The 25000-nt window shown below is 47.4% G+C and overlaps 1 protein-coding gene across 1 annotated transcript; it reads right to left on the bottom strand.

The window, feature by feature from the left end:
- Positions 1 to 302: 302 nt before the first annotated feature.
- Positions 303 to 4814, bottom strand: LOC101761934. Its single transcript, XM_004973277.3, has 7 exons — positions 4577 to 4814; positions 3439 to 3507; positions 3288 to 3349; positions 3119 to 3208; positions 2916 to 3037; positions 1395 to 1449; positions 303 to 833 (listed from the first exon to the last, which is right to left on the bottom strand). Exons 2-7 carry the CDS (start codon positions 3503 to 3505, stop codon positions 636 to 638), a joined length of 594 nt encoding a protein of 197 aa, XP_004973334.1. The 5' UTR covers positions 3506 to 3507; positions 4577 to 4814; the 3' UTR covers positions 303 to 635.
- Between the last annotated feature and the right edge of the window lie 20186 nt (positions 4815 to 25000).

The following is a 25000-nucleotide window of genomic DNA, read 5'->3' as shown; positions in this document are numbered from 1 at the left end:
CACCCTAAAGGTTCAGAGGCAGAGGATCTCATTCCCATTTCTTAGTGCATACACACATGGCTACTGCTACTCACAAGTCACAAATGCACGCCCAGACGTCCCAACTCCCAATCACGTCTGGTCATGTACAAGCCAAATTTGAATCAACATATTAAAAGTTATTCTAAAGGTTTGTAACCATTTTTTTTGACAACCTGATGTACTATTGGCAAGCTCGGCAGCCATCCAAACAGCATGCCCAGCTCCAAATTCTCGCTCGGAAGCTTTGCTGGAGGATCTAAAGGCTTCAGACACAGACAATCTCACATTAATGGCGTTTTCTAATTTATACTCATGGTAAAGGGCGAATTAGTTCTTTGGAACAGAAAGGTACCTAATCAGTTCAAATAAAAAAAATGACAGCATAATCTAGCAGCAAATAATTTCCATACATTGTGTTGGACATTATACATGCTGAAACGGAAGCAGGGAACCAGAGAACTGCAGACAAACTTCACTAAATATTCTGTCAACAAGCTTCCAATAACTAAAATATGAGAAACAAACGCAGCCAAGTTAGATTTCCAGGGGGTTCGTCCTTTGTTCCAAGAAGCTAGTGCAACAATGCTTCAGTGCAGCTGATGATCAAGACTAGTTCATTGGTTGCCAACATTTCGGCCACCATATCCTCTGCCCCGCCTTTGCTGCTGCTGAACACGTCGCTGCTGGTTGAACTGACACCCAGGGGCAGGATTTGCCTGCTGTTGTGGCACGGTCCTCATGCGTTGCGCCTTCATCTGTGCGAAGAGCGCATCCATCGTCCTTGGTGCTCCCTGGTTCTGTGTCTCTTTGGCCTACAAATAGATTTAGGGGATATGAAGTAATCAGCTTTAGTGACAACTAACAGAATGACAAGAATAATTCAACAAACATTAAACAAGTCAGTTTCATGTAACATGCAAATTATAAAAACAAATATGAATACAACCATGCAAGTTCCCAGGTCCTGAAACTACTATGGCTGGTTATGAAGTGACATTGGGATAATACTACAAGGAAAAGATGGATAAAGCTATGCAAGAAAACTATAGTCGACATACATAAGAAAACAAGAGAAATTGCAATAGAAATGGGTGTCCAAGAGAAGCAACCAAATTGATAAACGAAACAGTCATACTGATCTACAGGTTAAGTTGGTTATGCATCAGATACAACACACTGATAAACGAAAAGAGAGAAATTACAATAGAAACGGTTGTCCAAGAGAAGCAACCAAATTGATAAACAAATGATCATCACCATCTACATCTTAAGTTGGTTATGCGTCAGATACAACACACTGGGTAGCAATTTACTTTTCAAGCCGGTTTATCTTATTTACTCTGAACCAAGGTCAACATTTGACTAGTACATACCTTGCCATTCTGAAAAGCATCGCCTACAGGCTGCCTCTGCACTAAGGTACTCGCACTGCATCAAAATCAAAACATTAGTGTCATGAGTGGGAGTGCTCAAGTACCAAGAGTAATATGCAACCGAGGACCAACAGCCATATTGTTTTCCGAGCATGTATGCAGTAAACTCACCATAACCCCTCAAGACTAGGATACAATTTTCGGGTAAGTCAGGGTGTACATATCATACCATACTTTGAAATAAAATCAAACATAAATACATTGCAAATATATAGTGCATCCTCTTGGTTTAAGGCCCTCAAAAATCTAGACTGTTTACCCATGCTGTTTACTTCCACCAAATTTGAACGCATAAGGTTCAACAATGTCTCCAAGTTGACATAATTTACTGATTGAATGGACCGATAAACTCATGTCATGTAATTAAAAATCATTTATCCAGAACCAACAAGGCGACATATGGAATCATGAAAATAGATTCCATCAGTTGACCTTGAAAAGATAGCATCCATACAGCTCAGCATACTGGGAGAACTCTTTACCAAGACAGATCACAAGATACCATGATTTACTCTTATCCAGTTGAAATGCAGGCAGACATTGCAAATATCTTTGTGGGAACCAGTGAACACTGGGAAGCATATAGCACTTGATGAGAGGGGAGCTCAAAATTGGCATGCTGCTATAGATATGGCCGACTTGGATAGGAGGAAGCAGCAGAATTTAGACACCAGATGCATACCACAAAATTAGCTTGTGAGCAGCACTACCCTAGGTTCACACTGCATTCATGCAAACAAATATACACTGAGCAATTGTGCCAAGGAGCAGGCCAAAACTAGTTCCATCTCAGACGTATACCATCCCAGCATCTGGATGACCAGTGGCATAAGAAGCTAGTGGTTATCACATCTCCTTCCTATCAAAGTCGACAAACAAAACTAAGGTACCCTCACAAACAGTTAATGCCATTCTCCAAAAAATAGCATTAGTCCAGCAGCTATAGCATGAATTGCATTGTCAAATCTCTGGAAGCAGCAGATACATATCGAGGGTGCTCCAGCAGGTTCACAAATTTGACCAGCTCAACCAGAATAAAAGCAACTGCCATAACTTTTAGCAAAGCTTTAAACTTCTTATGTAACCATGCAATGAACTATGATCTGCCGAAATTACTTCAACTTCTATTCACCGTATACTTGTAGCATCTCAACCAATAAGACAGGCCTTGTGCCACAAGATTTTGAAGTTGTTTGTTCTTTAAACTTGCGTGTGTTTGTATACCAATGGAATACCAATAGCAGAGAAGTTAAGGCAGTTCCATGCAAACATCGGCATCATAATCATTCTCAGCCAATATAACCCAAGGTGCACGAGCCAACAAATATAATGAGCCCTTGAATGCAGTAAACCTTCTCATAAGCAATAAGAGAATCATTGTTTACCTGCCCATAACGATTTATTGAGATGAAAACATGGCTACAAAAGGAACAAGAAAACAACATAGTGTTTGGTTGATACCTTGGCTTGTTCCATCTGACAGCCTTGTTGCGCATTGGCATAGCAGCAGCCTTCTTCGCAGCCTGCTTTGTAACAGGGAACTGATTTCCACCAAGGTTTGACCTCCTTTGTGCAAGAAAACCCTAAACACCCACCAGAGAACATTAGAAAATGCAACATGAAACAAGCTGCAAAACACAATCTAGAGTAGTATTGCAACATACTTGTCTAATGGCCGATCTAGATTCCATAAACCGTTGAACCTTGGCATTCCCTTGATTAGAGTTCCCACTCTGGAATGGGTGTTTTTTGATCTATGTAAAAAAGAAGGGTAATTACAAACTTCCGCAGGGTTCTGTGCAACAGAGTAATCCGACAAGTTAGTATGTTTACCGGCTGTCTAGGGGGTTTCTTGCCTCCAGGATTCTTTTTCTTTGACATCTTGATGATATCCTCTGCATAATAAACAAAGTACCTAAGCTGAATGAATACTGAAATATGAATTAATGTAATTAAACAAGAAAAACTGGTTTAGATACCATACCCAAAGTCATGTCCATCTTTTTCTCGGTAAAAGCAATAGCTTCAGCTGTGAGTGGAAGTGACTCCATCTCTATACAAAGAAATGATATAATTAGAGCAAGAAAACCCTATCAGAATGCGAAACAGAAACTATAACAATCTAACACAACATACAGCATGTCATTTAACTAAAGAAGTAATGCCAAACACCAGCAAAGTTAAGCTTGCATTAAACAACAGCAATTGATAAGGAGACATTTACTTCCAATGAAAAAAAAAGCAACAACACAAACAATAGACCATTTTACAAGCAAAACCAGCTACAGTAATTTTAAATGCAGACACAACCATAAGCTGAATGGCACTACTCTCACACATGACAACAACAATCATAAGATTTGCATGAGAAACAAAACTGAGGTAAACAAACACCAAAGATCCATTTTGTCCAAATCTGAACAACAATGCTCAGAAGGGAAATATATTGGGAGGACATCTGACTAACCCTATTTATAACAGCAAAACAATCTCTTACCAGACGCCAAATGCTAGCTTCAAGTTAATCGTTGCCTGCACAACAGCTCTTTCAACCTAAATAGCCCCTTCCTATACACAGTAAGGGTGACACCAACAAGTTTGCACGGCAAAACTTGCTCTCCAAAACTGAAGAACAAAGTGATGCAGACAAACTAGCAAATATAGGTATATTCCTTCTAAACTTTATGACTGAATAATAAGTATCAGGAAAACAAGCTGATCCACAAGGACCGCAGCCAAACCACGGTTCCTGGCATTGATAGGGCCACAATATCCTAACTGAATCAAATAACCAGCAAACTATGCAAAATGTGACACACAGGACCTTCACAAACCAGGAACCTACCCTACAAAAATCACACCATCAGAGCTAATCACCCCAGGTTCAATCTCCACACAAACACCTGGGCACGCAGGTTTCACTAATAGGCCGAAAAAGATACCACCAACGCCAACCGTGTGGAACGCACCAATCCCATCCCACAAACCAACCATCCGGCACAATCGATTTCCCATAGGGGGCGCAATAACAACCTAGTATCCACGCGATCCCTACTCCACCTAGCCCCACGCGGCCAGGCGCCGTCGAGTATCCGTTGATTTGAGGAGGGGAGGGGGCTTACAGGATCCGAGCGGCGGCGGATGGAGACTCGGCGAGGCGGTAGTCGACGCGTGCGGGGACCACGCGGCGGGCGATCCCGCGAGGAGCAGTGGGAGGGGCGGGCGGGCGGCGGCCTAGGGTTCGGCGGTGGGACGCGCGTGTGCGTCGCGGGGGAAGATGATGGCGCCGGCCGGATGTGTACGACCGACCGGGATGAGGTGGACTTAGAATTTTTGACGAAGGCGTGTGGGTGGGTGGATATGCGCTGCGGGCTTGCGGCGGTTTGGTGACGAGGACGAGGACAGGAGAGGCCGAGAGGGTCGGTTGTCGTGCACCAAGATTCGTGCAATCGTGCGGATTAATTTGATGGCCTCCCTGTTGCTGTGACAACCGCCGCCGCCGAGTTTTGAGTTTTTTTTATACTTTTTCTTTTACGGAATCTGCATAGATAAATAGCCGATCCAAAAATCAGCAGAAATAGACCTCTACCACCCATAGGTAAAAAAAATTAAAAGGACGCTACCACCAGTTGAAACGGCGGTTGGAGCGGAGTGGGTAGCTACCGAAGTTTCACTCACTCCTACAATTCCGCCGATGGCAGGGTGGAGCTAGCTATAGCCGGTTGAAATGGCTATAGCAGTTTTAACCGGCTATAAGTTAGATTATTTTTTTATTATTTTATTTTCATGTAATTTTTTCTCCAAGTTAAAAAATATAAATTTACATTGGAAGTACTAAATATTCGAATATGTCATTATTGGTTGCAATATGAAGCTTCCTAATTTGAGAGAGGTGGAGCGCTTCGAGGAAATAATTAAAAATGAATTAACTCCCAGCCATTAAATACATAGCTATTTTTAGCGAAATTACAACAGATAGAAATGAAATTCATGCACAACATACGAACACCAACGACTCTAGAGTGAACAATTAATTATAGATTGCAGTGGCATGTGTGGCACGGATGCTATCCTAGACATGTGTCGTTGCTAAACCTAACATGCCTTAGGTAATTGAAATAGTCGGGGATAAAGCCATCTCTACTTTCTAGTAGAACTGGCTTTGCGAGAGCTGGGAGGATCCAGCCTCATAGTAGCCAGCACTCCTAGAGGAAGGCAGAGACGGGAGGCGATCCTTGTTGTGGTGGTAAGGGCACTTGCACCATGGATCGGTACAAATCAAGTCACCAATGATGTTAACCGCCCAAGGATTTGCATCAACTTCGGATTGAAAATCCTCCACCTTACGCTCGAGGTCCAAGATTTTGCACTTGAGGTAGTTGATGTACTCTTGGGTTAGCTTAGGAAGTGGAGGATCGACCCAATTCGCATAGCGGCTGTTTCCTTCATCAAAATAAGATTGAACGTGATGTTAGTTTGTAGCATGAAAAGTTTTACAAGAGTGAGGAAGTAATAACTTGACTCACCAAGCCATACGGGTATTGAAAAAACGCCGGCTTCCATCACCGTAGCCATCAAACAGTTACACGACACAAGCCATGCCATGGTGACACATTGGCCACGCATCATGGCGGGTGTCATAAGGCTTAAGGCAGTTTGGAGGGGCATAGTTAGCCTTGTCATACAGAGGGAAGTCGTCGAGGGGTGCCTCATACTCTGTTGGGACAAAAGAACATGACCAAGTGATTGGGGGAATAGGAGCATCCCCTCCTCTTCCCTTCCTCCCACGACCTCTCCCTCTTGCGGATGACATTGTTCTTCATCCTACTCAGTGGTGTAGAAGGATACGGGAGAGGGAGGTCCATATAAGGAGTGTTGAATGGAGATGCACTGTGCCCCCATGTGTTTAATACCCCGTCATGTTCAATCATCCTGAAAAATGTTAGATATAGTCTTTGCAGGTGCAGGGACGTAGGGCTTAGTGCTGTGGCGGAACCGCCCAAATAAACCTGACTAAAATGCATTGAAGTCGCCTGACACGCGATTATGCACTTTAAGCAAGTCAACTTGGTCGACCGTCGGATTTCCTCCGATAAACCACATAACAGGATCGAGAAGCATCGCTCACGCGAAGGTGAGTGGCACAGAGTGTTGGTGCCAGAAATCGGTCAACCGAATCCCAGCGACCGACACACGACCCGGGAGAATCTGCTTAACTCCTGTTTGGGTGAATGCCCTGGTGCGGTTCACGCGGCGTGCCAGCCAATCTGACCTGTTGATTGGCAAGGAAGAGTACGTGTCAGTTTCCGAGATCTCGATCGGCTATGTTCCGATCTCGAGAGAGGGTTTATCAGCGAATCGGCCGATTTGCCTTGACAAAGGAATCGGCTACAAGGCAGCCGATCACTGTAGCTTTGTAGACGGGAAACTATTGGAGTAATCGATACAAAGCTTAAGATAACAACACTAGGAATAGATCTAATCGGCAAGAGATAGATCTAACGACAGAAAATAAAAGAGAGCCGACACTACCGATTCCTAGCTGGATAACTGGTGACAAAGACTAGAAAAACAGGTAAAACCTATGAATCTAGTAAATATCGATAACTAGTGAATAAATCTAAACGAAACAACAGCGATGCGCCCGAAGTTAAAGCTTAGACATTACTCGATAAGCGGAACTTACAGAATCGGCCGGAGATCAGGATGATGCAGCCCTGCCAACCCGCACGAACTCGTGAGAAGAAAAAGTAATGGCGAAGTCGCCTGCTCGAAAGTAAGTACGAAGAAGAAAGTAACTTGTTGTATTGATTGATTGTTGATTACAGATTCACAAAGGTAGCTATTTATAGCCCCGTACAAATAATCTTCTTAACCGACTAGAACTCTATCTCTAATTTAAACAGAAAACAAATATCTACAAGCACAATCCGTGCTAAACTAGTTACCCCACGCTTCGTGGGCCGACCTCCACCTTATCCTTCCATCTTTCCAAGCCCATACAGGCCCAACTTAGTCCATCTTCCTAATCGGCCGATTTCTTATCGGCAAAGGATTGCCGATTGGGAATCTGGTGCATTCACCCTGAAGCGAAGTAAAAGCTACCGGCCGATTCCGCATTATAGCACCATTTGACCGATTCCCAACCGTACTTCTTCGAGTTCTTTCCCCCTTGGAGCCGATTCTACTGATGACGAAATCCGGCGTCAACACATGCCCCCCAGTTTCGGAGTAAAACACAGTCTTTTACTTCGAAATTCTTTATAACCTCCCCTCCGAAACGGCCGCAGTGAAAATATCCTTTCGTTTCGCGGTCTCCCGGCTGATCATTGCAATTTTTGAAACGGGCGCCCACGACAGCCACTACCCCGAAAAACTCGACGCGCCGGCGCGGTGAAAATTCCATCTTTACCCTTTCTTCAGGCACCCTATAAATAACATTTCACCGCAGCTCTTCTTCAAGCTCACGTCTCTTTTTCCAATGCGCGCACATCCTCTTTCTTCAATTCTCCCTTGCCATCGAAGTCTTCTAGTTCCAGCTCCTGTCACTTCTTCCCCTTTCCCTTCAATGGCGACTCCTTCCGGCAATTCCCCCGCACGCGATGCTCCAGGGATAGCGCCTCCGGTGGTGATAGCGACGGCCGTCACTTCTCCCGCAGATGAAAAAGCTTCATCAGAAATCCCAATGGCGGTCCCCGTCACGGCCCCGTCATCTGCGTCTGCGTCGGCGACCACGCCGATTACTCAGAACTTTATCCCGGAGGTAAATACCGAATCCTTCACCTATCGGCAATATATTCCTCTTAGATCTACTCCTTACACTCCTATGCCCCTTTTCCTTTTTTAGGCGGTTAGACATAGAATTACTATTCACCTCACAGGTAGTCCTGGCCTTGTTTGCCTTGGTCCTATGGGAGACCCAGATCCGACGGATCTTATAGATTTGGAAACTGATCGGATACCTTTCAAACGGTCCGATATGAACTTAGATCAATGGGCAAGCACTTTTAGATCTTGGCCGAATGAAACTCCAGGTTGGAGAGAATGGTACCAACGGGTGGCCGCGTCGAGGAGCGTCTCGTGGGATGAGCTCAAAATCGGCCAATGTATCAACCTCTCCCTGTCGCAAATGGAGAAAAACGAGCCGCTAGTGATGGCGGCTTCCTATTTTTGGTCTGACGCACTTAATGCGTTCTTATTTGGACACGGTCCTATGACCCCCACTCTGGCCGATGTGGTCCTCTTGACTGGCCTGGACATATCCTCCCCTGACAATCCTTTCCAACTTCTGACCGTACCGTCGCATCGGCTGGACACGAGAGGAATCGGCGGCTGGAAGGGTTTTATCAATAGTAACAAGAAGACCGGTAGTGTTGATAACAGGGAACACACCGCTTTCCTGATGATGTGGCTAGAAAAACACCTTTTCTGTGGAAGAGCCGCCGGCCTAACAACCAACACCCAATCTTTAGCTGAAGCACTGTCTAGAGGAAACCATGTTCCCCTCGGGAAACATCTTCTGGGTGCCGTGTACCATATGCTCCATCAAATCGGCACAAAACTTTCCAAGGGAGAACCAATCGGCAACCCAGGTGGACCTTGGTGGTTTGTAAATCTATGGTTGAACCTTTATATGAACAGAGTCACCCGGCAACCAGTGGACCATATGATGTTTCCCAATATCGAATCGGCGGAGGACCCTACCGAGCGTCGCCGATGCATGTCTTATGGTGAAGCAGCGTCAGCTTTTCCAGGTTGTACGTATTCCGCTACAAAGGTAGCCGAGTACTTTCGGTGCTTTTATAATGGATTTAATGAGGACGCAACTGTCTGGTTTCCATACCAGCGAGACATTCCAGTTTTCGAGCTCCCCTCCTGCTTCGATTCAACTTCTGGCCGGTTTGATGAAGATCTTTATGAAGAACTGATCAAACCAGGACTCTTACCGGCCAACTTCTTTTCGGGGAAAGATGCCCCTACATACGAGTTCTACAACCCATCTACTGCTGCACGACAATTCGGCATGGGTCAATTGCCGATACAGGTGTATTTTGCTGGCCGAATTAAGTTCAGAGAAGCGCTTAAAACTGGCCTGGATTATTGTCGGCTGCGAGACCGAATTCCGGACTCCAGTACAATTAATTTGAATGACTGGCTATTATATCCATTTGCCATCCAGCCGTTCAAACTTTGGTGGGCCGAATGGAAGCAATTTTTATTCTGCAACTCAGCATCGGCATACTGCAACCTTCTAGATCCGGCCAACATTGATCCCAACGCCGAGGTATTTCTGATTATCTATTTTATTCTTTTCAACATAACTGAGCACTAATGATTTCATTGTTTCTTTAGGCCGAGAATCAAGCTCCTCCAACGCACAGCCGCAGCGGTCGGCTAATGAAGAACTATCCGTACACCACTTATCCTCTTATCGGTCACGACGCTCCGTCAGTTGACATGATTGCTGGCCGATCGAAGAAGGTTCATAAGAAGGTCGCCAAGAAAACCAGTCGCCGAGTTCGGGCTCGTACAGAATCGGTGGACCCTCCTGTGCACGTATCGGCTGAAACCTTGGCTGCACCACCCCAGGCTACACAAAGTGCTGATACTCAAGCCGTCATACAAGCCGGAGTGGGTGCCGCGTCATTATTGTTGGAAGCCATGCAGGTAAGTCCGAATTTTGCCATCTCCGATCGTTATTTAAATATTAACTTTTTCTTAACTCTGTATTTCCCAGAGCACCGCTACGAAAATACCACAATCGGTGACAACTCAATCGGACGCCAACGCACCCTTGCCCTCATCCAGTGAGGTATAGTACTTATCTTACAGATTTCCTTTGGGTATCCGTGTAATGTACTTAACCGATTTTTTTAACGCAGGCTATCGGCACACCAAGCGCTCCCCGACAACCGATTTCTTCCCAGGGAGCTGGCCCGAGCTCCGCGCCGATTATCGTGGAGTCCTATTCATCAGATGAACCCATGACACAGGCCATTGAGCCAGACACAACAGCTTTACCAGCGCAGTATGAAGAAATTCGTTTTAAAATGGTAAATTCATAACCAGCTTTTACCCAGCCGATTTGCTCTGATTCCACGCCGATTCACCCATTTTCCTTATCATTTTAGGAACAAGACTCCCCCAACAACAGCCTTTTCTCCTTTGCAGTTGCTTTTTCTGATGATGAGGAAGTCGCATCCCGTCAAGTCGCTCTAAGTTCCGTTCCTGACGACGTCCGAGCTAAACTTACCAACATCCGATCCCTCCTGCAAGGGGACATCGGCCGATTGGTAGAAGATGCTTCGCCGATTCGGCAGCTATTCAGTGACGTCAGCGGACGAGTACCAGAGGAAGCGGAAGAGGCCTTGGCACCGACGGCCTTTATTGAGTCCATGAGGATTCCCGTCTTTAGGGCCCTTCGTCATATGGCCGATCGCGCGAAACTGGCCAAGATTCGTGAAGATGAAAATACCTTTAAGCGTCAGGCTCGAGAAGTGAATCGGCGTATCCATGTCCTAGAAGACTCACGCCCGGCGATCATCAGTGAAATAGATCGCCTCAAACGACGGAGGGCGGAACTTGCTAAAGAGATGGAGCAAGTGACCAAGGCAATCAGCGCCGAAGAGAAAAGACTTCAAGATTTACCCTCTGCTATTGCCGATTTGACACGGGAGAGGCAGCGTTTTGCCCAAGAGGCTCTGAGACTCCACCGCAACGCATCGGAGGTCCCTGGATCGGCAGAAGAAGACCAACGGGTTCTTGACTCTGCCGATCAGATTCGGCGTCGGGCCATCACGGCTATCGATACCCTTTTGGGTAGTCTGTAAAACACTGACCGCTTTGTATGAACATTTACTGCCTTCTTTGACCGACCCTTCGCGATGCCCTCTATTTACTGCCTTCCTTATTACCGATGGGACGTGGCCTCATCAGATTTCCACGTATTTTCCCATAAATATCGACCTCGGCGCCTCCTCCCGATAGCATCGATCTGGCTCCCATTTCGCCTTTCCTCTTCCTCTCATCGACGCGACTACTTCATCATGGCCTCATCGTCATCCTCTTCTGTCAACCAGGTGGAGTCCCGCTTTCTCCTTTTAGATCTTAGGAACCGAGTGCTTCACCTTATTCCTTCTTTGTTTCAGCCCCAACGCCTTGGTCTGGAACTCGTGCGCGCCATCGAGTGTATCCACTCCGAAGACCCGTTGACCCCGGAGGACAAGGCTCTGCTTCTGGCCCATCGAGAGGAGCTCCAAGACCACATTACTGCAGATGCTCGTGTAGTCTTGGATGCCGTGGTGAACGAAAGCCGTTGCCGATCTCCAGTCATGAGGGGTCATCATCGTGACGTTCCCGGAGATGACGTCACTTCGACAGCCCGCACGATCCTGGACTTTGTGGAGAGGAACGGCAGCCGGTGACCTCCCATCGACAGGAGTCATCCACTCCCTCGGCAAGTCGTTCTTGAAGACGCGGGAGCAGGGACTTCGCACCCTCCCGTGGATCTCCCTCGTCAAGTCGAAGCGGAGATCTCAATGAAGGCCATAGAAGAAGAATACCTCCGACTCATGATAGAGTTAGGCCGGGCTGAGAGGGAGCGTAAGACAAAGAATAATTAGTTATTGTATTTTTTGTTCTAAGGGCGACTAAATGTTTTGTCGGCCATGTGACCCGTCGCCCGTACCGAATGAATGTACTCGGCCGTCCCGGTCGATAATGTGTTTAAACCGATCTATATCGGCTATGTGTTTGAACCGATTTGTTTTGGCTATGTGCGATTGTGTCACGGTCAATTTCTCACGTACCGACCCATATACTAGGGTAGTATCTTTTTAAGTATCTTCCATTTAGAGCTCTAGTAAATTCTTCTCCTTCTATGGTTTCCAAAATATAGGCATTTCCTGGAGCACATCTGCCGATTCTGTACGGCCCTTCCCAGGTAGGGGACCATTTTCCGAATTTAGGATCCTTCGACCCGATCGGCAATACTAACTTCCATACCAAGTCTCCGGGGGAGAACTGCTTGACTTTGACCTTTTTATCGTACCACCTGGCCACTCTCTTTTTATTCTCTTCGATACTTATCAGAGCCCTTAGCCGTTGGCCGGCCAAATCATCAAGTTCTCCCTTCATCAGAGGTGAGTAATCATCGGCTGACAACTGGTCCTGAAGTGAAATGCGCCTCGATCCTGCCCTCGACTCCCATGGCAGTACTGCGTCGTGACCGTATACCAATTGATAGGGAGATAACTTGGTAGCCCCATGACAGGCCATTCTGTATGCCCACAGGGCTTTGGTCAAACATAGGTGCCACTTCTTCGGGTATTCTTCAATCTTCCTTTTTATCAGCTTGATTATTCCTTTGTTGGAAGATTCTGCTTGACCATTGGCTTGAGCGTAATATGGAGAACAATTTAACAATTTGATACCCATATCGGTCATAAATTCCTCAAATTCCCCCGATGTGAACATTGTTCCTTGATCGGTCGTTATAGTTTGAGGGATACCGAATCGGTAGATGATATGATCCCTTACGAAATCGGCCATGATAGCCGAAGTCACAGTTCTTAGTGGGATTGCCTCCACCCATTTGGTGAAGTAATCAGTAGCAACCAGAATAAACTTGTGCCCCTTGCTCGATGGTGGATAAATTTGGCCGATAAGGTCTATTCCCCACCCTCTGAACGGCCATGGTTTGATGATGGGATTCATGGCCGACGCGGGTGCACGCTGGACATTTCCAAACTTTTGACACTCCTGACAACCCTTATAATATTTGAAACAGTCTTCGAGTATCGTAGGCCAATAGTACCCGTTGTTTCTGATCATCCACTTCATCTTATGTGCTGATTGGTGAGCTCCGCATACCCCTTCATGGATTTCTCCCATTAGAGTCTTGGCTTCTTCTGTCCCAAGGCATTTAAGAAGAACACCATCGATCGTTCGGTAAAACAGATCATCTTCGAGCAATACGTACTTGGTAGCATGAAAGCGCACTCGTCGCTCCACCTTTTTAGACGGATCCTTCAGGTAATCGGCAATTTCTTTACGCCAATCGTCAGTTGCAAGCTCTAAGGCCATGGCGCCTGGAATCGGCCGATACCCAGATGCGTGTTGAGCGAGCTTGTTTGCTTCCTCGTTGCGGTCTCTTGGGACGTGCTCGATTACCGCCGATCTGAATTCTTTTAAAAGCTGTAGGCAATCTTCGTGATGAATTCGTAATATATCATCTTTGCACTCAGCCCTTCCGGTCAGTTGATCCACAATTAGCATCGAATCTCCGAAGACCTCAACAGAATCGGCCTTGACTTCTCTCAATAATCGTAAACCTTTTAAAACAGCTCTGTACTCCGCTTGATTGTTTGTGGCGGCGGTTTCTATCGGCAGAGAAAAATCATATCTTGCCCCCCGAGGCGATATGAGAACGATGCCGATTCTTGATCCGACTCCGCATGATGACCCATCAAAAAATAACTGCCAAGGCGCTAGTTCCACGAAGGCGATCTCCGGCCCACAGTGCTGGGCGACGAAATCGACCATGACTTGACCCTTGACGGCTTTTGCCGATTCGTACCGTAGGTCAAATTCCGATAAAGCTAAGATCCATTTACCGATTCGTCCTTTCAATATCGGCAGTGACAGCATGTATTTCACTACATCATCTTTGCATACGACTATACATTCTGCCGACAGTAGATAGTGCCTGAGTTTGGTGCACGAGAAGTAAAGACACAAACACAAACGCTCTACTGGAGGATATCTTGTTTCGGCATCCAGGAGTCTTCTACTAACGTAATAAATTACCCGTTCTTTGCCTTCAAACTCTTGGACTAGAGCCGACCCAATAGCCTTTTCATCGACCGATAAATATAGTTTAAACGGCTTACCCGTTTGAGGGGGAACCAGGACTGGGGGTGAGACCAAGTATTGCTTGATGTCTTCTAACGCCTTGCGCTGTTCTTCTCCCCATATAAATTCCTGGTCTGGCTTCAACTTCAGAAGTGGTGTGAACGCCTGAATCCGTCCAGATAGATTTGATATAAACCTTCTGATGAAGTTTACCTTGCCGATTAGAGACTGTAGCTCAGTTTTGTTTTGTGGAGCGACGACTTTGTTGATGGCCGCTATGGTCTTCTGATTGACTTCTATACCTCGTTCGTGCACCATGAATCCTAAGAACTGTCCGGCGGAGACGCCGAAAGCGCATTTGTTGGGATTCATCTTAAGACCATGCTTTTTGGTACACTCTAGCACCCTTCGTAAATCGGCTAGGTGTTCCTCGTGGCTTTTGGACTTGACCACAACGTCGTCGATGTAGATCTCCACCAGGAGGCCGATGAGTTTGTGAAAAATGTAGTTCATGGCTCTCTGATATGTAGCACCAGCATTCTTCAAGCCGAAAGTCATCACCACCCACTCGAATAGACCAAGATGGCCTGGACATCTGAAAGCCGTTTTGGGTATGTCCTCCTCGGCCATAAGTATTTGATTGTATCCGGCGTTTCCATCCATGAAGCTAATAATTTTGTGCCCCGCGGCAGCGTCGATCAATACATCGGCCGTAGGCATGGGGTAGCCATCCATCGGTGTGGCCTGATTAAGATTCCTGAAATCGACGCAAACGCGTAGTTTCCCGTTTTTCTTGTACACTGGCACAATATTAGAAATCCACTCGACATAACGACATTGCCGAATAAATTTTGCTTCAATTAGCCGAGTTATTTCAGCTTTTATGTCTGGTAAAATTTTAGGATTGCATCGCTGTGCGGGTTGTTGGTACGGCCGATACCCTGGCTTTATGGGTAGCCGATGTTCAACAATAGATCGATCTAATCCGGGCATCTCGTGATACTCCCAAGCAAAACAATCCTTGAATTCTCTTAATAAATTTGTCAATTTACACTTATACTCTGGACCTAAATTTGCACTAATAAAAGTCGGCCTTGGTTTGGTCCCGTCACCTAAGTCTATCATCTCTAATGAATCGGCCGACGTGAATCCGTGCCCCAGCTTCCCGTCTTCTCGGGCGAACTGATCCATCTATTGCGCTTCTTCGGAGCCGACTGCTCGGATCGGCTGTAGGCCAAAATTGGTGACCTTCAGGAAATCGGTTTCCCACACCCTACCTGATATGCATCTGACGGTTTCGCAGCTCCATTGCTGTGCGTCGGCTGCTGCGATGTTGTATGCGGAGTCGGCTTTGACCACCTCGATATTATCACCGACCCATTGTACAAGGCATTGATGCATAGTTGACGGAATGCAGCAGTTTGCGTGTATCCAGTCTCGGCCAAGAAGCATATTATAGGACCCTTTGCCATTAATGACGAAAAACGTGGTAGGAAGGGTCTTACTGCCGATGGTGAGGTCGACGCAGAGGGCACCGCGAGCGTTTAACACCTTGCCTTCGAAGTCCTTGAGCATCATGTCCGTCCTAGTTAGGTCGTCGTCGCTCTTTCCCAGCTTTCGGAGTACGGCATACGGTATGATATTGACGGCAGCTCCCCCGTCGACCATCAATCTAGTGAGGGGGCGGCCGTCAACATGCCCTTTGAGGAACAACGCCTTCATATGTTGTCGTTCGTCGTCTTCGGGCTTTTCGAACGTGGCCATCATTGGTTCTAAAGTCAACCGTGCTGTTTGTTCCTCTATTGCCGACACGTCCTGTTGATCGGCAGGGGTCATGAACTCCATCGGCAATATGAAAACCATACCGATTTCGGCTGCCGATTCATCACCCGCCGACTCATCGTTGCCCTTGTCGTTTCTTTTGGGGTGCCACACCCGAGGCCTCCCTTCCTTCTTGTCCATCGCGCTCTCTTCTTCTTGCTGTTCCCATTGGCGGAGATGTTGGATTCTCCGTTTTTGTGATTTGGTTAAACCATCGGGGCACCATCTGGGGTTTATTGGCCTCCCTTCTCTCCCGGCGCGTTCCCATTCTGGCTCGCGTCCTAACGGGTTCTCGTCCGTTACCCGAGCACCGGCCATGTCTTCGAGCCGGCTGTGAACGCTGGCTTTGCTATTTGATTGATCATGTCGATCGGCCCTGCCCCCCTGCCTATTATGGCTTCTATCTTCTGGCCGATCATATCGGTCACTTCTGCCCCCCAGCCGATCACGCATGGGAAGGCGCTGGTCATCTTGGCGACGCCAATCCCTGCTGATCGGTTCTGGTCTTCCATCCCTGGAGCGAGACCTGGGAAACGGCCGATTGCCTCGATAGGGACCGTTGCACTTAGGGCAAGTATCGGCCGATGGTAGCCTGAGGTTATTTTCCCAACAATGAATGAAGAACGGGCATCTCCAGTGCTCCTCGTGCCGACGCATTGCTTCTTCTCGGGACCTTGAATGTTCATGTTGGCGCTGGTACTTTTGGAGCAGGAACTGGGAAGTAATACGTGGTCTATCGGACTCACCATCGTCGTCCTCCATTCGCCGTTTCCCTTTGACGTGTTCGGGCGTAACTTGATTTCTGGGATCGACAGCGCCACTCTTTTTGGCCGACTCGGACGTCAGCACTTTTGTTTGGAGAGAATTCCTCCCCGTGTCAGCCATGTTGGTAGGAAAAGGGTGCTGGTCGATTTTCATTGGTTTGGCCGGTTTTGCCGGCACTTCAAATTTTAGTCTGCCCTGCTCAATGGTCGACTGTATTTGTTGCCTGAAGATTTTGCACTCGTTGGTATCATGTGATGTGGCATTGTGCCACTTGCAATACTTCATCTTCTTCAATTGTTCGGCAGAGGGTATTGTATGGTAGGGCGAGAGTTTAATCTGCCCTTCCTGGAGTAGAAGATCGAAGATTTTGTCAGCTTTAGTTGTATCGAAACTAAATGCTTCCGGCTCCTTCTTGCCGAACGGGCATGATATCAGCTTTTTTTCCCTTAATCCACTCTGCAAGTCCGATTTCGGCATCTTCCTCATCCTCTAATTCTTCCAGGAATGCCACTTTCTTCTGGAAATTCCTTCTTGGATCGAATGGACGCACCTCCTGCCCGGACAATCGGTGGACAATCTGGCTCAGGCTCTCGAACTCTTGTGAAGCATATTTTTCTTTAATATGTGGCAGCAGGCCTTGGAAAGCTATATCGGCCAACTGTGCATCGGTTAGAGCTAGGGAGTAGCATTTGTTCCTGATTTCTCGAAACCTCTGTATATACGAGGGTATCGGCTCGTCACTTCTTTGCCGGAGACTAGTCAAATCAGACAGCTTCATTTCGTGGACCCCAGCATAGAAGTACTTGTGGAACTGTCTTTCTAGATCGGCCCATGTGATAATTGAGTTTGGTGGCAAAGTTGTGAACCATTGGAAGGCCGATCCAGACAAGGATGACGAGAATAACCGTACCCGCAGGGCATCTTGCGTAGCTGCCTCCCCGCATTGGATGATGAATCAATTCACATGTTCTACGGTAGAAGTGTCATCCATCCCCGAAAACTTAGTAAAATCAGGAACTTTGTACCGATGGGGGAACGGCAACAAGTCATATGTAGATGGGTATGGTGTTCTGTAGGTATAAGTTTGCACCTTCGGCTTCAAGCCGAATTGTTCTTGCATTACCTCCGCAATTTGCGCCGACCAATCTGGTTGTTGCTGGGGAATAGTTGGCGGCGGCATCGGCGCATGCTGATAAATCGGAGGCTGAATAAAAGGAGGTTGATGAAAAGGTGGTATCTGAGTATAAGCCGGTGGTGTAGTAAAGGACGGCTGCTTGTACGAACCACTTGCCTCATCATATAGCATGAGCTCTGACGTCCTGTTGACCTCTGGAGCGATAGGCTGGTATGGTGGTATGATCGGCCGAGTGGCTGTTTGGGAGGGTGTCTGGAACGGAGGATTTCCTTGACTGGCCGATTGACTCAAACCGGTCGTGTTTAAGGGTGCCCCCCAGGGTAAAGGGATGACTGGAGGGAGTGGTGCGGAGGACAGTTGGGTAGAGCCATATCCCAAAGGAGTTGATGATGTAGAAGCACCGGATCCTCCGACAGAAGGTTGGATCGGCTGTGAAGCCTGATAAGCCTGATTTGGTGGAATCGGCTGAAAATATGTTGGTCCCCTGTACCCTTGAGGTATACCTCCGGCGAAGGAATTGACAACAGCATTGTGCACCATGTTTGAAAGTACGGGGGATTGATTGATGAAGGCGTGATGAAGAGATTGTTGAATCATATCGGACATTTTATCCGAATCTTCAGAAATTGTGATCTAGCGGGGAGTAGGGAAAGGAGACTTCTTAACCGTTTCCCCGCTCCTGGAACGACTGAAGGATTTCAAGCAAGTTTTCCGGACTTGCTCCAAATACTGATTCAGATCTTCTTTTTGGTCGTCCTTCAGATCTGCTTCTGTCACTTCGATGACGTTATCTTCGGAGACTTCAGCAGCTTTCGACATGACAGCGGTTGTATTTGTCCCACTGGGCGTGCCAAAAGTGTGTTGGTGCCAGAAATCGGTCAACCGAATCCCAGCGACCGACACACGACCCGGGAGAATCTGCTTAACTCCTGTTCGGGTGAATGCCCTGGTGCGGTTCACGCGGCGTGCCAACCAATCTGACCTGTTGATTGGCAAGGAAGAGTACGTGTCAGTTTCCGAGATCTCGATCGGCTATGTTCCGATCTCGAGAGAGGGTTTATCAGCGAATCGGCCGATTTGCCTTGACAAAGGAATCGGCTACAAGGCAGCCGATCACTGTAGCTTTGTAGACGGGAAACTATTGGAGTAATCGGTACAAAGCTTAAGATAACAACACTAGGAATAGATCTAATCGGCAAGAGATAGATCTAACGACAGAAAATAAAAGAGAGCCGACACTACCGATTCCTAGCTGGATAACTGGTGACAAAGACTAGAAAAACAGGTAAAACCTATGAATCTAGTAAATATCGATAACTAGTGAATAAATCTAAACGAAACAACAGCGATGCGCCCGAAGTTAAAGCTTAGATATTACTCGATAAGCGGAACTTACAGAATCGGCCGGAGATCAGGATGATGCAGCCCTGCCAACCCACACGAACTCGTGAGAAGAAAAAGTAATGGCGAAGTCGCCTGCTCGAAAGTAAGTACGAAGAAGAAAGTAACTTGTTGTATTGATTGATTGTTGATTACAGATTCACAAAGGTAGCTATTTATAGCCCCGTACAAATAATCTTCTTAACCGACTAGAACTCTATCTCTAATTTAAACAGAAAACAAATATCTACAAGCACAATCCGTGCTAAACTAGTTACCCCACGCTTCGTGGGCCGACCTCCACCTTATCCTTCCATCTTTCCAAGCCCATACAGGCCCAACTTAGTCCATCTTCCTAATCGGCCGATTTCCTATCGGCAAAGGATTGCCGATTGGGAATCTGGTGCATTCACCCTGAAGCGAAGTAAAAGCTACCGGCCGATTCCGCATTATAGCACCATTTGACCGATTCCCAACCGTACTTCTTCGAGTTCTTTCCCCCTTGGCGCCGATTCTACTGATGACGAAATCCGGCGTCAACACAGAGTTTACAACATTCCATCATGACAACAAGTTCCACATTTTATTACATCAGAGTTTTCGAAATTTAGACCGAAATTTGCAAGGTTCGAAGTCAAATATAACTAGCGGAAGCTAAACGTCGATACATGACATCATGACGGAGCCGATCATGACATCAAAAATTCCTTCCTTCGCCGTCCGAGGAAGGATACCACTCGACGGTCCAGCCTGGGGGAAGCTGGGTCGGCCAAGTGGTACCAACACCCAAGCTATTGACATTACCTGAAAAAGATTAGCCACAACAAGGCTGAGCAACTAGTACTCAGCAAGACTGACCCGTCGGAAAGACACGACCGAGATTTAGACATGCAAGGCTTTCTGGCTCTGGGGTTTTCTTTGCCAAAAGCGTCTAAAGTCAGTCCTTACTTTCAACATTTTAGCTCATGTTCTATGTTCTTTATCCATTCTAGATTAGCAACTTATACTAAACAAACATGGTTTCCAAGCAATTACTGAACAAGCATCAAGATTTAAAATCATCATCATGTTCCATCTTTACTCAGTGCAGAATAGTGATCAAGTAGTCCCAATCTGTGAGAGGCAGACGAATCGATTCGAATTTATTAACCATGCATGGCGAACCTAATCTCACGACATCCGCGCACCACGAAGGGTCGCTTCATTTGTCAGCCGTCCCCATCGATCCCTTAGGCACGTGTCAGGGCCAACTTCCTTTGGCATGCAAGGCTCCACAGTCCCGGCCTATTGCTGCACTGTGACCGCACTTGCACCCACATGATGCACCATGGGAACGACGTTCCAAGGACAGCCGGAGGGTATGCCACGCCCCAGTTCAATCAGGTACTAGGCTTCCCCATCCCATACTAGGTATGAGATTAGTACTTTCAAACACTTGATCACGAACGCCGACACGTTTCGACCTTAGTTCATTTTCATTTAGACAGATGGGGCAAACCACCAAGTATCGAACACAAGCCTGACCCCGTCCGTCGTCCTTATAGTTGCGACAAAATCTGAAAAACATTCAACTCCTATAACTCGCGAGTGACAGGAAATCACTCGACTTTTACCGAAACCTATTAAGCATGCAACTACTCGGCCTTAGCAACTAGTACTAAAAAACAAGGTACTAAGTTATGCATCTAAGGTTCCATTACAACTCCTCGAAATGTAAATGCGCAATCAAGTAATCAATAATATTGCATGAACTCAAGATAGGAATTTATGCTCCGGGGCTTGCCTTCAGAAAAAGCTTGCGGGTCCTCGGGGTCTTGCTCTGGTTCGGGCTCTCCTTCGAAGGGGTGCAGTTCCTCGGCGGGGTCTTCTTCCGGTGCTGGATGAAGCTCGTACGTTCCGTCAGCGAGATTCAACTCTACACGGAAATGCAATGCAGGGGTTAACATTTTAGATGGTTATTTCACACACTCATGTTTTAACACGGACACTTGTAGCAAAGCTACAGGAAAGGTGGGGGAGTTCAACTTCTGTTGGTGGAGAGCAGGATGAGAGGGTCGGATTGGGGAAAACTTAGGGTCTGACCCTCAGGTTTAAGGAAAACCGTACCGAGGTCCTCAGACTCAACACAGAGGAATCCCCGAAAATATTTCACCGATACCCTCGGGTCAAAGAAAAAGTTACAACCGAGCCCTCGGGCGAGGCGGAGAAAGGGTCGGCGAACTTGGCAGGGTCGGGTGAGGCGAACGGGAAAAGGTCGGGCGAGATGACAAGAAAAGGGGTCGGGCGAACCGAAACAAAGGGTCGGGCGAAACAAAAAAGGATCGGGGTCGGGCGAAACGAAAAAGGACCGGGGTCGGGCGAAACGAAAAGGACAGGGGTCGGGCGAAACGAAAAGGACAGGGGTCGAGCGAGACGGAAAGAAAAAGGGGTCGGGCGAGACGGAAAGGACAGGGAGGTTAAGTAGCTTACCTCCAGGTCTACCGGTGAAGCCTTGGGGCCGAACAGGAGCAGGCTGGGGCGGAAAGGGGAGCTTTCTCAAAAGGGTGGCGGCGAAATCGCCGGAGTGTGGGGTGGCGCAAAGGGGTGAGCTCCACAGAAGCTCAGCGGCGGCGCGGGGAGAAAGCGGTGGCTCAGAGGAGAAAGCGGTGGCTCAGAGGAGGAAGCGGTGGCTCAGAGGAGAAAGCGGCGCGCAGGTGCGGGCGGTGGCAAGGGGTGGCATTGCCGGTGAGGGGGTTCCCTTTTATAGGGCCGGGGTGGCTCGGAGGGTCAAGGCGGGGCTCCGGTGGGGAAAGGATAAGGCCGGGAGCTGCGAGTGCTCGGGCGAGGCAGCCATTGGCCGACGATGCCATTGGGCAGAGGAGGCGGAGCTCCGGGTGGTCTTCGGCGGCGATTAGCCTTGGGCGACGCGCGTTTGGGGCTTCCGGTCTGTCGGGCGGGCGATGCGGAAAGGCTACCGTGGGGGTTGGGCGAGCGGGCGGAGGCGTGGGACGTCAGGGGCGTCTCAGCTTTCTCGGCGAACGGGCGGAACAGGGTTGGCGGAGCAGAGCTGTGGCAGGTGGAAGGCGACCTGCGCGTGGCCGGCGATTGGCTAGCCCTGCGCTCGCTCCGTCCTGTCGCGGGCGCGGGTTGGGCGCCGTGGCTCTCGTCCTGTCGCTATCGCACTGGTGATAGGGCGCCGGCGAGCTACCGGTGGCCGGTGGCCACGCGGCGCGCGGCGCGCGAGCGAACATGCTCGGGCGCGCGGGCGTCGAGGGCCCCTTCGGGCAGCAAGCCCGACCAGCTTTGGAGCGATCCTTCTCCGAATCTTTCAACACAACTCCCGAAACTCCCTTAAACAAACTTGTTCAACTCTGGTCGTTCTTCAAACTTTGTTTAAGGTGTTGGTTTAGATTGTGAAAGGATTGGAAGATATCTCCGGCCAAAGCTAGCTAAAAATCTGGAATTCCAGACTTAGGATTTTTTTTAGGCACCAGGGGTGAGTTGACTGGTTTACCTCACTTTGACCGGGATTTTGAACAAGTTCGGGTCCGATTTGGATCTGGGTCAGTGTAACAAAGTTGGAACACTCTTGAGGTACTACAACTTTCATTAAGGCTCTGACTCGAGTTTAGATAGGAAAACGGGAGATGAAAGCTTGCAAAGATGGAGGAAAACTCGAACTCCAGGACTTAACAAAAGTTGTTGGAATTAAAAAGTTTTACAACTCTTATTTGGGCAGAAACTTAAGTTTGTATATAGAATTTCAAGCTTTAAAATCAAACTCCAAAAGGGGCTTCTTAGGCTTATAAAGGTCATTTCATTTCTTAAATTAAGGATTTATCACTGGTTTAGAGTTAAAAGCACTTAATTTAGGTAGTGTTGTTACAGCCTACCCCCCTTAAAGGAATCTCGCCCCGAGATTCAAGTGCAGAAAGAACTAGTGTGGCTGGTGCAACGTACCTCCTTGACCGAAAAGAAAACCACGGAAGTTAGCGTTGAGATATTCTTCCGTCTCCCATGTCGCTTCGTCTTCCGTATGGTGACTCCACTGAATTTTGTACATCTTGACCATTTGCCGACGAGTGTGTCTTTCCTTCCGGTCGAGGATCTTAACTGGATACTCCTTATACGATAAATCGAGTTCAATCTCTAATTCTTCCGGGGTAATGATCTCAGATGGAATCCTGATGCACTTCTTGAGTTGCGAGACATGGAAAACATCGTGTATCGCTGCAATCTTCTCTGGAAGTTTTACTCGGTACGCTACGGGTCCACACGCCTCTACGATCTCGTAGGGACCAATATAGCGCGGAGTTAACTTTCCCTTTACTCCAAAACTTTGTACGCCTTTGGTCGGTGAAACCCGTAGGTATACAAAATCTCCAGCCTTAAATTGGATGGGTCTTCTTCTTTGATCGGAATAGCTCTTTTGTCGAGATTGGGCGGCCTTGAGATTTTCGCGGATGACTCTCACTTTTTCTTCGGCCTCTATGACCAGGTCAGGTCCATACACCATTCTCTCTCCGGGTTGCGACCAGTTCAGTGGGGTTCGGCATCTACGTCCATACAAGGCCTCGAAAGGTGCCATGTTCAGGCTAGCTTGGTAACTATTGTTGTAGGAGAATTCCGCTAATGGCAAACACTTATCCCAGTTCTTGTCATAATGAATAGCACAGGCGCGCAACATATCTTCCAAAATCTGATTAACCCTTTCAGTTTGCCCATCGGTCTGAGGGTGATATGTGGAACTGCGGATCAATTTCGTGCCAAGTGAAAACTGCAACTGCTCCCAAAAGCGTCCTACAAACTGACTACCTCGATCAGAGATGATCGTTTTAGGTACACCATGCAAGGAAACAATCCGATCAAAGTACAGTTCTGCATATTTCTGTATGGTGTGGGTGGTGTGTACTTGAAGGAAATGTGCCGTTTTGGTTAGTCGGTCTACTATAACCCATATGGAGTCATGCTTGCGGGAGGTATTGGGTAGTCCGACTATAAAGTCCATGCTTATGTCTTCCCATTTCCACGAGGGAATAGGCAGCGGCTGCAAGGGGCCAGCTACCCTCAAGTTGCTTGCCTTAACTCGCTGACAGGTATCGCACTCTGAAACATATCGAGCAATGTCGGGTTTCATCCCACTCCACCAGAAATTTTGTCGGAGGTCGTGATACATCTTGGTATTGCCGGGGTGAATCGAGAACTTGGACAGGTGTGCTTCATCCAGAATTTGTTTCTTAAGCTCGGGATCATTTGGAACTACAAGTCGAGTTTCATAAAGTACGACTCCTTTCCAATCCCGTCGGAAACATTTATATCCTTTGTCCTCCTGTGCAAGTTTCGCTTTGATAAGGTTTATCTCTTTGTCCTCTAGCTGTGCTAGAATTATTTGGTCAAGCAAGGTGGGCTCCAGAGAAATATGACTTAAGGTGCCGTGTGGAACAATTTCCAAGTTGAGTTTAGCCATTTCGTGACACAGGGTCTCGGCATAATTAACCGCCGATAAGTAGTTACAATGGACCTTGCTGCTGAGTGCATCTGCAACTACGTTGGCTTTTCCTGGGTAATAATGCACTTCTAGGTCATAATCCTTGATTAATTCTAGCCATCTCCG

The sequence above is a fragment of the Setaria italica genome, chromosome VI (genome assembly GCF_000263155.2).
Source record: "Setaria italica strain Yugu1 chromosome VI, Setaria_italica_v2.0, whole genome shotgun sequence".
Classification (NCBI taxonomy): domain Eukaryota; kingdom Viridiplantae; phylum Streptophyta; class Magnoliopsida; order Poales; family Poaceae; genus Setaria; species Setaria italica.
Note: the sequence above shows the minus strand (reverse complement) of the source record. Positions and strands in the feature narration are given on the sequence as shown.